We start from the raw sequence: 16,622 nt of genomic DNA, 5'->3' as shown, positions 1-16,622 counted from the left end.
GGGTAGACTCTATTTGTGAGAATGGTTAACATATATCCATTAGAAAAACTAAAGAAAAATAGATGTGGACTTTTGGGACAGACTTTCTATTGCAAACAGCCATAATGGTGGGAGTCTAACACTTTTTCCGCATACCGCCCCTGCCACAGGGTATCATAAATCAAATACTTAATGTCATCTGGTTCCTAGAAATTACACTTTTCTGCTACTGGCTCAAGTGTTAGCCAGGTGGCTGCTGATTGAGAAGCATTGGCTTTTGTTAGACAATGAAGTTTGAGATCTCAGGTGAACTTGAGGTAGGCAGATGTGAACAACAAACAGTACCATAAGTGCCTGAAACATAGCTCAGGCCAATCAGTCTAGCACGTGGCTGGGCAGGACAGAGAAGTCTGTAATACTTCTGCCTCTTCCTCCAGCAAAATAAAGGGCCTTGGTTTCCAAAGCTTCAACTAGCTTGGCACTTCATGCAACCACTAAGCTTGCTCAAAGTGTAAGTATGTAGCTTTTGAGGAGCTTATGTGCAGCTTGTACGGCGGCTTAGAGAAACCATGAGTAAGTGAGCTGGTATTTTTAAGGGATTTCAGTGTTGGTTTTTTGGATGAACAAGGGTGTTTTCCCAGAATTTCTCATTCTATTAGTCTTATTTTTGGGGTCTTTTTATTCTCTTCAGCTCCAGTGTCTACAGCAGCTGTTTTGAGCTGTGATTAGCATAACACTAGAATTACAGAAGTTTGAAAGCTACTTCCAGGCACTGCAGGTTCCCAAATATTTATAAGTTAAACAACTTTTATTATGCTTCTTTTGATTCTGTACTGGGGATCCAGAAGTATTTGTTTGGGTTTGTTGAGTCCCAGTCTTATAGCACTAAAATCTTTTCATACTGGCTAATTAAGTTAATTTAACCATCTGTTAAATGTACGTGTTAAGTGGTGCCCATTGGAAAGAGTCATAAGCAGCCAGAGTGTACTTGCTTTCCTTTTGGGCTTCCCGAGAAAAACAGAAATTCTGTTTCACTTTTTGGCTGCTTTAATCTCCAGTGCTATTTTCGTAAATTAATCTAAACCATTAAGTGAAATATTTTTATCATATTTACTTAAAGTACATTCTTAAGAATTCAAGCAGAAATATTTTGGGTTTATATTGATGTAGATAATAAATAATATTCCTGGGTTGGGCCTGTTTCTGATATCAATGAAGGCCAGGGGGAAAACACCAGGTGATTAAGAAGCAGTAGCATCTGACTCTTTATCAGAAGGTGGAGAGGAATTTATCCGAAAAAGCAAAGACTCTTTGAAGGCTGGCAGTCCATGACCAGTCCCATCACAGCTGGAGTCCAGTGAACATAGAATATAAAAAGAGGTTTGGCTTTAGGTTTATTTCTCATGTAGAACTTTCTATACTAGCAGTATACTATGCCAGTGCAAGCATAAGGTCTTACTAGGATGTTCATCCAAAATGGGCAGCAAAAATTTGTCAATGTATGTGTTCACAGCTTAGCATACTAGTGCAAAACTTAATTCCTTCAACATATGCACTAATAGCAGATGGTGGACTGAAGCTGCTGATATGTAGCTACTTATCAGTAGCAGGACGAGGGAGATGTCTTTACCTGGTAAGGAATCCTAGCACTTCATTAGCTGCTGCACCTCTCCTGCTGCTGTGCTGTTATAAGGGATTTTGTTACTGTGGAGGGACAGAGCTTGTACTGGTCCTCTCAACAGCATGCTCCAGAAGTCGTATGCCTAAATTCTGCATGATGAGAGGAACACTCAGTCTAGATATTTATGAAGAGCCTTAAGCACAGATCTTGTTCCTTGATGCCATATTGATATTTGCAAAGGACATACAGAACAACAATTCCCTTGGCTTAATTATGGAGTATGGAAAAGAAGGATTTGGAGACCATGACTTCCCATGACTCTTTGTAGGATTGTGTTTATATTTGACAAGAACAAGAAGAAGAGAGTTTGAGTTTGTGCCATCATGTCTGCATTAACAGCTCAAATTCCCAGCAAGATGGGGTTCCCACTGTGCAAAAACCCATATAAGTGAAAGACAGTCAAGAGATCATAGATAATGATAGACAGAGAAGATCACAGCCCATGTATAGAAGAACAAAAATAGGAAGAAAATTAGATGTAGGGTGAAGAGAAAATTACTCAAGCTCAAGCTCAAAGGAGATCCAAAGCAGAACCAAGAACTAAACCCATGTCACTACAAACTCTGCTGTATCTTACTGTGCTCTTTTAATAAAATCATGTTCTGTAAAAGCAATTAAAGTGTCTGGAGGAAAGATGGAAAGATGTACTGAGATGCAGTAGTAGGAATTCATCTGTAGTTGTGCAATGTGGGTTTTTTAGCCTACAATTTATATGTGCATTAGTTTAAAAAAAAAGACAGTAGCTTCAGCTGCTTTCTAAAGTCACATATATCTTTATTTTAATCTGTCTTTGTAAAGGCTTAAAAATAATCATTACACTTCAAAATATAATCTCTAATAATTCATTAGTCTTAGAATTAAACCATCACCGTGTAGCTTTCTCCCTTTGTAATAGACCTACTATACAATTTCACTCTATGAAAGCCTGTCATATGCGTCATCCATGCCAAACTAAAAGTTATTTTCTTAATTAGCTAAAGCATCAAAGAGCATGAGTTTCCAGAAATGAAGGCAATCTTGCCAAAAACTGTGTAGCATTCTTACTCTATGGCTTGTTGTGCAAACCATTCTGGTGTGTAACTGTGTCTTGTAATGATGCTCCCACTTGCTATTACCTTTCATGCTGAGGTGTTTCTTTGCATCCAGTGTCACAATGCACGTGTTGATGCCTCCTCAGTATAGGAGGGGCTCAGAATCACAAGATATTACAATATATTTGTAATTTCATGTCATAATTAGGAAGGTTTCCATTATGTGGTACTTTTCAGTGATTCAAGGGGTAGGTGACTGTAGGCAGAATAAACCATTGGAAAGTCGGTTGGTCAGTATTTATTCAGGATACATAGAGTGTCTTGAAATATTTCATTACATCATGCATCTATTTACTAGCATCACAGTGTCCTTAATTTATTCCTTGTCTTTGTGATTGGTTAAAGAATGAAAAGTAAAGTAAATCTACTGATCTTTTACAGAATAAATCTGGTCAGATATCTCAGTGCACTGTTAGACTATCTATATTTGGGTAATTTTTCAGTGATTTAAGGGATGTCTCCTGGAAGCCACTGGAATTCTAGGAACATGTGCCCTAGACTTACCAACCTGCCTCACTTCTTTCTCTTCTTAGCAAGTCAGCTCCATTGTCTGGATATAGCTAGTCCTTTGTGCCAAAGTGCTAGGGATCAGAAAGACAAAAGGGCCTCTACACATGTATTTGAGGACTCACAACGTCACAGATGCGCCAGCCCTGATTACTGTAACTCTGCTATAACAATGGTTGAAATGCCATTTTGGGAGAGCACAACTGAAAATGGGCTAACCTTGGATATGTACCAGAACGTAAGAGGGAAGGTGATATCACTGATCATGACCTTAAAGCATTTGAGGATATCAATGGAAGCTTGCCAATATAATATGAATTAGAGAGACACACATATAAAATCTACGCTGCAGAGTGTGTCATAAGATTTACAATAGGAATCGCATTGTGCAGCTGAAGGGTATTTTTGTATGATTGTTCCATTACTTTCTGTCCTTGTATTTCCTCCCTGCCCCAAGAAGAAATATAAAATTGTTTCTCATGAGGTTAAATCTCTTAAAGAAATCAACTATAAGGTAAAAATGAAGTGTAGGAATTCAGAAATTAGCACTCTTCCCCTTCAGTTTTTTTCACTTTAAAGAATGCATGTATTCTACCATAGCATAGCTTATGTGCAGTGGCTGTGTCACGATTGAGTCTTGATGGAAGAAGGCCTGATAAGGTGGACAAGATGGATTTTGAGGGTAAAGGACTAACCACAGATGGGAAGATGGTGCTGAGCTCCCCAGAAGCTCCTCTGAAATCTATTTCCATCTATGTTTTACACAGAGGTAACTGTTGTGCTTTAGCAATCAGGCTATGAACAAAGCAAATTTGCTATATATAACTTTAGTGATGTGTACTTGTGATCATCTTAAAACCATACTCAAGTAGGGCCATAGGGGATGAGTTTTACAGTGACTTCTTCTGGGAGAGGTTCGTTGCCCAGACTGGGAACACAGGGTAGTTGTCAGTGAACCTGCAGAGCTTTGATTTTGTTTGCCTTGCTGTTTGTTTTTTGGTGGTGATTTTGGGAGGCTGTGGTTTTGAGAAAGGCTGTGTAAAAGAGAAATACAAAGACTGGCATTCTGGCCATGTAGTCATTAAATGTTTATAACACTAATTGTTTAGCTTATTCCTCCTTCCTCCTTGACCCATTTCACATTCCTAAGAAAGATACATACTGTTTCAATATAAAGGTGGTTCCAGCTTACTGTATCACAAATACTCCCTTTTAAAATTCATAGTTTTGTGAATTAGCTTGGTGTTTATTAAATATATGTGTACTTCCACAACAGATTAAATTGTGGACTGCATAGGTTGGCATGCTTTTCAAATACTGTTTCACTATCTGTTAACATCTTCATTGAGTGAGGGGTTTTCCCACTGCTTTCACTGAGTTTGATGTCCTTTACATCTAATGAAAGCATAATATAGGAGCACAAAAGCTCCCTCTCTGCTCAGAAGGAATGAATGTTGGCATACTTGTAAAAGCTACTTGGCTTCAAAACCCTTTTTATCATCATAACCTTCAGTTGAATATACTGCAGCTCATGACTGATGTGTTGTAACTCTTCCATGTGTGAATAGAGCAATTAACATGCCAGAAAAATTTAATAACTTATAAAGTTACTTTGATAATATGTATTTCGTATCTTCTGAAATAAGACAAGCTAGGAACTACTTCTAATACCGATATAGATTATCAGGACATGCAAATACTGTGAAGAGGTATCCTGAGGATAAACTGAAAGATAGGCCTGGAGTGTTGTGCTTCTCAGCTTGTTTCCTTCAAAATATCTATACCGAATTTCTCACTATATAGCATGAGTTATGTGCAAACGTGAGTGATCATCACAGTTGGTCTCATTTTTTTAGAAACTACTACACCTTTACGAAAAGAGATCCAATCAGTGGTGCAAAGTTATCTTTGCCTGTGCTGTGGTTTTTGTTATCATAATAAGGAAAGGTGAATGAGAGGACAGTTATATGTGAGGTTAGCCACATAACCTTGTACTTCAAACCAGCTGGTTTGATGTTTTGAGTTTCCATTTGTCTTGATAAATATAATCTGAAAGTCTTATCAGTGATGAGGTAAATACAAAATATTTAAACTCTTATCATCCTGATCTAAGAATTTCTTCTTGGTGATACTGTGCCAAACACAGGTACCATTTGTTTCTTACTGAAGCAAAATCCTGGATAAAATTAAGGGATACCATGTAATACCTATGAGAAGGTGCAACTCTTGCTGCGTGTCCCTGCTGCTGCACTGCTGCCCTGTGCCCCTGTAGCAGCACACTGAAAGCTGCAGCAGCTTCCTGCCCAGATTCAATGCATCTGTCAGGGTGTGAGATATGCTGCTGATACAGCCAGGTGCTGCACTGGGACGGTCCCCATATGAATGGCAAACTCCAGGATTTCACTGTGGACTTGAAAAATATATGAGGAGGCACAAAGCACTGCTATTGACAAAAAATTGAAGTGGAATAAAGGGAAAGATGTTTCATTCAGCAATATAGAAAGGTCAGTCTGCATCTGCATTTCTGTGCTGACGGTATCTCAGACTGTGAAAATCACGCATGAGCTTTGTATATATTTTGTGTCAAAAGGTCCACTTACTGAAAAATATCATAGCACAGTATTTTTTTCTTTCACATACTAGTTCATTGTTGTAATGATAATTTCTAGCCTCACTTCTTGTATTAGCTATCTGTTCTGGATTATCTGCTCATTCTACTTCATAAACAGAAATCTATTAATTGATTTAAAGAGGATTCCTCTAGTTATATTTAAACAGCATATTTGAATTTGTAGGACAATCAGACTAAAACACAAAACCTAGTCTTTTGTGGCAGTGTTTTTTCCTAGGCTCCAGCTCCATCTTTTCTCCACCTTCTCTGGGTAGCATTTGAACCTGCTGGACAATTCCAGCCCAATTTAGTGCAGCCATTGAGCTTGCAAATGACTTGAAAGAGTTTCAGTGATTTTCTGCAAATTAAATAAAAAGAAGTAACAGAGTAAAGAGCTATATCTCTTAATGTCTCCAAACTGGACAATTAATTTAATCCTTATTAGGCAGAAGAAAATCCACTGAGCCTCTTGGCATCATGACCCAGCCAACGAGGTGTCCAAGCTTTGCTGAGTTCCCTGGTTTGGAACACCCTCTGTCAGGTGCCTTCTCGTAAGGATTTCTGTGGCTTTTCAATGCCAAAGGCTCCTGTCATTCATATCTGGTTCATCCTTGATGGGTAGTAGTCATATTAATATTTATTGATTCAAGGGGTTCTATCTCTGTAGCTTAAGTGTTATATTTAATCAGATCATACCCACATGAAAAAAGACCAACATGTCTCGCAAGATAAACAGGTCACACTAGGTCAGACAGGACACCTATGAAGCGTTCACACTGCTGGGAAAAAGGAAGACAAAAGATCAACTGGCCAGCACATTTTCTGCACAAGAGGTAGTGAGTCACTATTCCTTCTCACTATCAGAAATACTCTGCTGTTGGAGAAGCCATCTTTCTGATGAGGTTTAGAACTGGAGTCATGTCATTTTTAGTCATTAGTAGTGCTATGTCACTGCTGCTGCTCTTTGTCAGAGACAGACTCTGCCCACATGCTGCCTGCAGTAGAGCAGTTTCAGTGCAGTGTGGAATTTGGCACCTACTGTTGGAAGCTCTTGGGTAGCTGCTGTGCCCCTGCTCTCGTGTAGCATTGACGCATGGTGAAGACAAGATGCTTGGGTAGTCTAGAGAAAAAAAAAACAGCATCTGAAACTTCATTGAATTTCTGTGTCTTTGGGTGGACAGCTGTAGTTTTGGGCGTTCTTTTTTCCTAGTACTCTGCTTTCTTCAGTCATCTGAAATTGAAAAGTCTTACCTGGAAAAAAAAATTTAAAGTTTAAAATAATTCATCCCAGAGTCTCAGAGTTGCAGGCTAAATAAACAGAATCCCACCCATTTAATTACTACCTTTTAAATGATGCATTTGCCAGCCAATCTGAATATTTTTCCTTTTATCTTCATGATTTTTTAATGTTCAAAGTTGGATAATAGCTGCACTCTGTTTCTTTTATATATTCTCCTTACCTTGCAGATCTTCCTTCTTTTCTCAGCTTTTCTGCTAGGAGACCGCCACAGCCCTTCATACCTTCATCCTGAGTCCTCATGCTGCAACTGTATATTGGTTCACGCTCTTGGCCTCCAGAGTATTCACTGTGCAAGTACATTAAAATAGCAGTAGTAGCAGAAATGTGGCCAGACCTGTTTTGTCTTAGCAGATGGAGCCTTGCAAAATAGGCATAGCTTCAGGAAGAAGGTGCCTAAGTTGCTAAGGAGGGTTTCTCAAATAAATCTTTCTGTTGAAGCACTTGTTATGAACTCTGCCTTTGCTCTTGTATGGCTTATTCCACTCACTTTTGTTCCCTGTGATTTGTTTAATCTCACTTAATCAATTGGTTAGTTAGAGACTTGTTAGCATATCCTTGCAATCATAGATTGCTCCGTGCTTGTCCTGTTAATAAATTGGATTATTTACCTCTCTGCCAAAACTACATGGAATTGTTTATAAATCTGAGAAAGCAAAAGTTTCTGTTTCCTGCTTTGGTCTTGAAGACATATTTTAAAACGTAGTAGGCTTTTAAATCTAAGCACAAAGCTTGGGATTCAAAGTTCTACTGAAAGCACAATTATTTTTAATCAGTAGGAGTTAGGTACACCAATGTTGGGACAGTTTTTTAGATGTACCCATCTGCGCTCTTTTTTCATCTAACACCTTCACAAGTCTTAGTGATAATTTTCTGGAATAAGTAGCTATTAGGAATTAATTGCCCCAATAGGCTTTGAGGAGTTTGTCATCTTACTATTTTAGCTTCAGCAAGGAAATAACACTTTTCACAAATACATTGAGTGAAAACCTGAAAATAATATATATTGTATTTGTTTTCAGCTACACCAGAGTTTATTTGTTCTCGATAGCTAGTGGTTAAAGTGTGAATGTAGTCACATTTCTTTTGCATATAACTACAGTTCTGAATTTGAATCTACTTTCTGTAAATATTCACTTGCTTCCTTCTGATTTATTGACTATTCCTGTGGAAAATTCATTGTGTAAGTGTGTGAAAATACTACAGTAGGACATGGAGAACAAGAAGAATGTAGATGCAGTTGCTATGTAATGCATTTCAAAACTGAGACGGAATTTCATTCTTATTTTGCAATATTTGCCCAAATGATTTGGGAAAAAACCCATAAAGTCCAAAGCCACCTCCCTCATGCCTTATGCAGTTCGAAGTATATGGGTTGCATATACTTTGTGTCTTGTCTTTATGTACGAAGTAAATATTTCAAATGTAAACTACATAAACATGTATATATGTTTGTTAAGTCCATATCCCTTTCCTTTTAATGGAATTTTGTAGATAGAGGTTGTAGATTTTTGTTTGCCTGCACTTATAAAGTACATGGTTTACAAGTGACAGTCTCTTGCATTTATATAGACATTTTTCCCTATATTTCTAAAGTTCTCACAAACAGTGTAGGTGAAGGTTGCTGTGATCATTTTACAATTGTGAGGAAGAAAACTGTTTAGTGCCTCAGTAAAGCTGATGAAGAATATGAACATTTATATATATGTATATTTTATAGAAAAATTTACCTATGTTGAAAGAGGGCATATATCCCATTTGGAATACATTAATATACTTTATGATGTATGACTTTATCATTGTACTTTGCAAGTCAAGTAGCTATTCGATTTCCAGTATCATCTTAATCTCATACATGTGCAGGATGAACACAAAGCTTGTTTTCAATGTGTCAGTGTGCCTCCATTAAGTATCACTCAAATAATTATTAGATTCCATGAAACAAAGAGAAAAGAGATATTGTAAAGAAAAATGTTTGTTCCAATTTCCTGAACCTGTACATGCCTGAAATACACTGCTACCTTAGAAGATGTGAACAGTGCAGGTTCAAGGGAATGACCAGGAAGAATGTTTTTAGCTGTAGCCTAGAGTGTTTTTTTCATGTAAGTGGTCACAGATAGTCACTGTTGTGAGTGTCCTGAGGACAGCAAGTCAGCCTCTCCAAGACTGTTTCTGGTTAATTCCTCTTATCCCAGAACATGTACAGTTGAATTTTGTTGGCCCAGCTTTGCTGAAGGAGGGAGGTGCTTTAGACTTCAATGGGGAAATCCTGATGTCATTGAAATAAAGAAGACTTCTGAGGTGGATTTCTTTGGAGACAGAATTTCACACTTTGCTGTGGTGCTCTGAATGACATTCGGCTGCATTAGGAAATTTGAGTTGCCAATGTGGAGCTCAAGAATTTTGGATTGAGAGCTGTTGCAAGCTTTACCTCAGCTTTTTAAAGCTGATTGTAGCCTGATTTAAAGAAACGGTTAAATTAGAGTTGAAACAGTAGACAACAGTTCAACAGTTGAGACAGTTGAAACAGCTGTGGGGGAATCAATTAAATCAGTTCACTCTGCGCCTCTAAAATGAGAGATGATTTTGTTCAAATCTAAGAGGAAACAGCCATACCACCTACTATGCCAAAGCCTTTTCTAAATCAATCCTAATTTCAGCTTCCTGCTTTATCATCATACTGCTATTCCTTCGCCTGTCAAGAGACCCATGAGTCTCTGGGAACTCATTTATAGTACTGCTTCTGTGGCCTCTCCTGAACTCATTTATATTACTTGCTCCTGTAGCTTCTCTCATATGTCTGTTATTATTTGTGTGAAGTAGCTCCTCTTTTATTTCAATCATTCCAGAAAATTCAGCCTTTTGGGGGGGATGGAGAAGAGGGAGAGCACCTTTTATTTTATTGTGCTATTTTAGTATTCACCTTATTTATATTTTTCTTCTCAGAAAACCAAAAGGGATGTAAATAACTTTGATCAAGACTTTACACGAGAAGAACCAGTATTAACGCTAGTGGATGAGACAATTATAAAACAAATCAATCAAGAAGAATTTAAAGGGTTCTCTTATTTTGGAGAAGAGCTACTGCCATAGACAACGTTAGACTGACAGATGAATGATGCTGCAAGAAGTGATTCTGAAGAGATCACCAAATCACTGAGACTCAGTAGATCAAGAACTACTTCTCTTACCCTGAGCCCATATCCCACGTTAAAGTATATATTTATTGTTTTTCCTTTGTCTTCTGACCTGAAAGCACTCTTAATTTCTGTCTCACAAAGCAATGCAAAATAATTTTGTATCAGAAATTGTAGATGTAACACACTGCCGTATATTTGCAACTTTTCTTTTATTCCTAAGAATAGGAATTCCCAGAGGACAAAAGTGCATCTTTTCCATAGAAAATGAAGCTATACTATTAAAAGCAATTTAGCAGACCATGTTCTGTAATCATCATATGTATTTAAGCTAAGAAAGTGAGAACTGTTTCTTCTGCACTGGTGGTTATGGTGAGGTCTGTACTCAGATGCCCTTTGAAAAGCAAAGTCTGCCTTCATGGAGGTTTAATCCTCAATTATTAATTTATTGTGGTGAGGTACAAACTATAAAGCTGTCCAAAAAAAGAAGCACATCAATTAAGGATTTTAATGAAGTTCCTCGTACAATGTACAGAAAACTCTTAGGAATAAGAGTGACAAAGATAACTGAAATTTTATTTAAAGCAAGAAATAGATACTATATGGATGGTTATTAAAGGGCTAAAGAATAAAAAGCCTATAGTACTTTAACACAGCTATAAATAGCCATTTTACTGTTTTTCAGGCAATTGGGAGTACTATCCATGTCACCAAATTTAGTATCCTGTTAAATGAACCATTAATGTGATGCCAAGTTTGCAAATGTTTACAGTTAATTTTACATTAAAAATTAATGATAAACATTATAAATTTGCCATTGTAGCTACAGTGATAAGCAATTTCTTATTTATATTTATTTTCTCAGCAGTGTGTTACTTTTGCACACTTTTACAAAACCATAATACTACTGTGTTTGTTGGGTTTTATGTTTAAAATCTAAAGAGAAAACTGCTTTTAGAAGACACAAAATAAGGCTACACGTGCATTATGTGTGGAAGTGTGTTAAAAAACTGAAGATCAAACATTCACAAACTGACATTATTGAAAGTTGTAAATTGATATTTTTTTTGTGTATGAATTGAAATGGTAACTCATGTGGACAATATTACTAATGTGAAGTTACCTCCTGTAGATACGCTAACAGTGTTATGTACTTATTTCCAGGAGTACCCTGTGGTTTGGTTTTGGTTTTGGTTTGGGGTTTTTTTGTGTACATGTATCGCTGAGGTCATTTTATTATATATTTTACTGGACTGAGTGAGCGGTCATTGGAATCCATTTTAATTGTTGCACATGGATTTCCAGCTGCACAAAAATATATATACTTGTGATTGGCAAAGTGGCACTAAAGAAGCTTTTTTGCCTTTTGTACAGGTGAGATTTTGTATATAGTGTTTGCTGCAAGGCCTGTGGAATTCATTGAATATAGAGGTATCAACTGCTGCATGTTCAGGCATACTATTAAAATGTTAGTCTATGAAAGAATAATTATAATAATGTCCATGTGCAATACTCTTGTATGTGTATTGGTTCAAGTTACTGTCAGAAAGATGAGGTTTTTGTTATAAAAGATGTAGACATATATTAAGCTATACTAAATCTCTTGTATAGTTCTCTTCAACTCTATTATGACATGATAGAGCTCGGAAAGAGAAAGGAATGTTACAAGTCGTGGTGGACAAAGTGTGAGTCATTGGCTTTAAGAGATAATCTCGGACTCAAGCAGATGAGTTAGTTTGTGTCAGTTTTGTGTCTGGCTGCTCATAGCCTGTTACTGATGACACCATTCAGCTCCATTTTGTTTTGTTTTTAAAACTCAGGTGTAATTATTATATATATTCTTATGATTATTTCAAAATATTAAATATTATGATATATCAATTAATGTGTTGTCTGGCCTACAGGTGTAATAATGGATCAAGCCTTTAGTTTAATTTAATTTATCCTTAGTAATCTTTTGTACTGGGAAAAGACTAGCTTCTGGAGCTGAGTACCAGCACATAAACATCTTAATGATTGCATCATCTCAATGTTAAATTTCTTTCTCTCTTAGGAACACATTGTAGAACTGCCCATCAATTTGTGTCTCGCCACTGGCTCTGTTTATTTCTCGTCACGGTTAGATTTTGACATCCAGGCAAGAACTGATCACAATGCTACTCATCACATGGATGAGTAGACTGGCTAGGAAGACAAGTTATTGGATAGTGCACTACTGTTTGTTCAACAAGAGGCCTTTACACAGAACTAGGAGCATTTATTTTGAAGGAATAAAAGCATCCCATAAAGCTATTGTGTGCAAGCTAGTGTAGTCTGTATTCCCATTTCTAACATGAAGATAATTAGCAAATGTTTGTATTTCAAGAGGCCTCAGCACCTGCAGTGTTTGGTAGGATGCTAAGAGAAAGTGAAGGAAATAGAAACTTTTGCATGGGCAGATATTTCTTCAGTATAAATAGTTAGATCCTCTGCCTTGGGTTTACATCAGAAGGTTTTTATGTTAACATTTTTTAAAGATAATTCTTAAAAATGGACATTCTGTTACATTTCTGCCTGTTCTGTAAAATCTTTCCTGTTCCTTCTTTGTAAAAGGAGTGCAAAATGCCAAAAATATTATTAATAATAACAATTATAAAGAATCCATTGTTTCTTTGTTTTCCTCCCAAATAGACTTTATTAAAGATGGAAATACATTTTTCTCCATAGGGTGAAAAATAATTCTCTCCTAAAAGGCTTACAAATTACCTCTTTTTAAATTATGTGCAGAATAGTTCTGGCTAAATATAAAGTGTATTCAGTTTGGGGGGTAGGTTTTTTTTTTATTGTGAGGATTTATTTGTACAGAATTTTTTTCTTATGGATGTAATTTGAATCTCTTGCCATTCATTAGTGTTATTTCATCGTAAACATTATTACTGTGCCAAATGTACTGTATTCAAAAGGATGTGAATGTGTATTGTTTCAGAACCCAATAAATACAATGATGTTAAATCTTATTTTTTTCCTCAAAGTTTTTCTGAGTATTTCCTAATGAGGAAGAAAGAAAGATGAAGTATGAATTTTTTTCCTGTTACATGTTGTACAAAATACCATGAGCTTGTCTTTTAGGAGTGAGCATTTTGCAAAGGAAGGATTTGCTAACAAGAGCCTCCTCTGTGAAGCGCTAAACACTCCAACAAAAACACAGGTAACAGTGCATGAACACTACTTGTCTTGAGCAATATAAATTTACCTCAAAAACACCAAGCAGGTGAGTTTACATACTTTTTCGGCTTACTGGCTGCATAATGGTCACTGAGTTCTGACTGATTGCAGCATTCTGTTTAGCTGCATTGTTAAAACTCACTTCAGTAGGGCACTTTTGGGGACTGCTTTAGTGTTTAATTGGATTGCTTGAGGGATTAATAGCATGTATAAGTTTAATTAAGGGTAATAGAACTTATTAAATGATTTATTTAATTTAATATGTCAATGTGACATTGACTGAAATATTTCAGTATTTTGTCATGTTTCAATTTGCACCTTAATTACTTTCCATTTTCATCATCTAAAATTCTTATTTCAGTTTCATTAGATCAGCTATCAGCATACTCTGGCAGTAATTCCAGTTAAGAATCTCCAGTTAATATACCTAGCTAGTAGGTATACTAAGTAGCTTTTTAAAAAAAAATACAAGTTTTGAACAGTGTTTTCTGTTCAAATTGCAGCTTTTGCATAAACCTCCACTTTACTGAGTCTTCTCAAAGTGGCCAAATGTGTTTGGTGACTATGAGCATATTCCAGTTTTCTTTGTGTTGACAGCATTAGCATAAACTTTGTCATACGGATTTTACCAGTTAAACAACTATGTAACATTGATTTTTCTGGCTGTGTGTTGCACCTTTAAAAGCATATGAAGACTTAACTGTCATCTTATAAACAATAAGATTCATTGGTCTCCAAATAGATCAATCCATATCATGTTTTCTTGTAATCCTGTAAAACTGATGTCTGTTAAGAATGGTTTTTATCCTTGCTGACCAACTGCAGAATTTGGGAAGACAGCAGTCTTTTGAAGAGGAATGAATTGCAGTTTGTTTGGCTATCCATGCTGTAAATGTGGTACTAAAAGTTCAGGGAGAGAGTTTCGGCAAGTATCTGTCTGCTTCTGTGGCCTTCCAGATAGGGGATGTTTAGATCATGTGATAATCAAAAAGCCTCCTAGTAGTCTGGTCAGTTACATTATTAAATCAATATGAAACTTTCTTTTGATTAATCAGTTTTGAACAATGTCAACTTCTGGCATGCAAAACATTCTGTGGGAAAGAGCTACACAGCTCAACTAACCATTATGTTAAAGATTATCTCATTTTGTTTATTCTGACCCAGTCATAATTCCATGTTGTGCTGCCTGGGTCTTTCTTTGAAAGAGGATAAATAATCATTTGCTATTCACCTTTTTCATGCCACTCAGATCACTGGTATATCCTTCCTCAGTCATTTCTTTTTCAGACTGAAAAGTCTTCCCTGGTCTGTCTTCATAAAGACACATCCCATCTTTTTGGTCATCTGTATCAACTTTCACCTTTTCTATTTTACTGTATCCCTTTTGAAGACAGGGAGTAGAATGACATGTAATATTCAATATGTGGATGCAATGTGGATTGTTACAATGACTACTGTGTTCAGTTTTGTTTTCTGTTACATTTTTACATCTTCTTTTCTTAATCCAAGTTTGTTCTCAGTTATTTCACAGGCTGTCCCAGATTACGTCAGTTGTAACTCTAATATGCATGCTTTATAATAGATTCTCCAACCATAATGAAAACAGGTTCTGTCCAGCTCATTATGAAAATAGGTAAAATAGGAATTTAACTGGTGCAAAATGCTGCCTTGGTACAGGCTTCCATTTTAGCAGTAAACCTTTGATGGTTACCTTCTCAATATGGTTTTCCTACTGCTTTTGTACCCCTTATATATAGCTATGTTTAAACTGTCTTTCCCTAGCTTTCTTATATTGTGTGCAACAAATATTTTCCCAGAATCAAGATACAGGACATGCTCTACTCCCTTTCTATCAATACAGGCTCTTACTGTGTTCCGGAATATCCCTTCTTTTGACTCGTTAGCTACAATGAAGGGGAGAAAGAAAAAAGGTTTTCTTAGCACATTGGGAAAGTGTATATATGTGCCAAAATAGTTTCCACTCCGTCTTTCCTTTTACCTCATCATTGCTATGGAATTAGGAGATAAGAGTAGCAGCCTAAGTTGGAACACAAATTGCCACTATAAATATTGTGAAACGATTATGTAAGACTGTCCAAAATTTGGAAAAGCATTAAAGAACTTTTACATTTGTACACAGATGTTTAATCCTTGGGAAAGAAATCAATTAGGAAGAAGTCAGTGACCTGGAGTCTGTTGCTGATCAGGGCATTGGATTGAGAACTGAATTGAGCATTGCATACACTTGTCATCACCATCTAATGCTACCAGTTTGATCTAGTGTCTTATGTACTACAGGAAGTAGCATAAAGATAAGACTTGTAGTAGCATCAAGAGTCAATACTGGGCTGATGGTTGTCTGTGCCGATGTACATTCTCATTCCTCCAAAGCTGTTAAGACAAATATTACACGAAGGTGCCATGCCTCCAGGATTGGTGCCACACAGAGGAAAGTGAAGATCAAAAGTCCTGTTTTTGGCGTACACAAGCTGTTAGGTTCATTTTTTATGTAGCTGTAACCTTGACAATCTTTTAGGAATAGGCCAGATATTCCTTGAGTGACAGTAAATGCATCTCTGCTCAGATATGTCTATCAGATGGTGACAGTTAGAGAGATGAAGAGACTGGAACACCAACATGAAGAAGTATGTCTAAATGTCAGAAATGCACTTGTTACTTGCACTTTTGCATAGGAAAAAAACGAGTACAGTTGCCTAAGCAACTCTCTATTTTCATTGACACAAGTAGCCTGGAGCTTGAGACTTCAAAATTGTGCAAAGGGAGAGATACTGTTATGGCCATTTTACTAATCATCAAACTGAACTAGGTGCAACGGTGGTGATTTGCTTCTTATTATGTCAGTATAAAGTCAGCAGAAGTGCTAGGGAAAAGAGTATGTGTGAAGCTCATCAGTGCTCTAGCTGCCCCAGCGTATGTGAGCACGAGGTGTTTTCCAAGCCATGCTTTGCTAAATACCAGCTGGTGGTCTCCTGTGAAAGGGCTTCATGGCTGCTTGGAGTCCTCTTCATTCCTCTTTGCAGTCAAAAGTGGTGTGCGCTCAGATACAGTAGTTGATGAATGGCTTTAAACTGACAGAGAGCAGGTTTAAATTAGG

At 36.8% G+C, this 16,622-nt stretch overlaps 1 protein-coding gene across 2 annotated transcripts in view; it reads left to right on the top strand.

Annotated features, from left to right (window-relative positions):
- The window catches only part of PRKCE (protein kinase C epsilon), a 285,765-nt gene extending 272,466 nt beyond the window's left edge, over positions 1–13,299 (top strand). The window contains exon 15 of one of the 2 annotated variants that reach the window (XM_027681810.1): positions 10,113–13,299. In XM_027681810.1, coding sequence (XP_027537611.1) covers positions 10,113–10,259 — 147 coding nt within the window. In that variant the 3' untranslated portion in view covers positions 10,260–13,299. The remainder of the gene's footprint in view (positions 1–10,112) is intronic. The other variant, XM_027681811.1, reaches the window with a different exon arrangement.
- The last annotated feature ends 3,323 nt before the right edge of the window (positions 13,300–16,622 follow it).

Source organism: Neopelma chrysocephalum, unplaced genomic scaffold, assembly GCF_003984885.1.
Source record: "Neopelma chrysocephalum unplaced genomic scaffold, ASM398488v2 Primary Assembly neopelma1_61b, whole genome shotgun sequence".
Taxonomy (NCBI): Eukaryota; Metazoa; Chordata; class Aves; order Passeriformes; family Pipridae; genus Neopelma; species Neopelma chrysocephalum.
The sequence above is the reverse complement of the archived record's forward strand: the minus strand, read 5'-3'. Positions and strand labels throughout refer to the sequence as shown.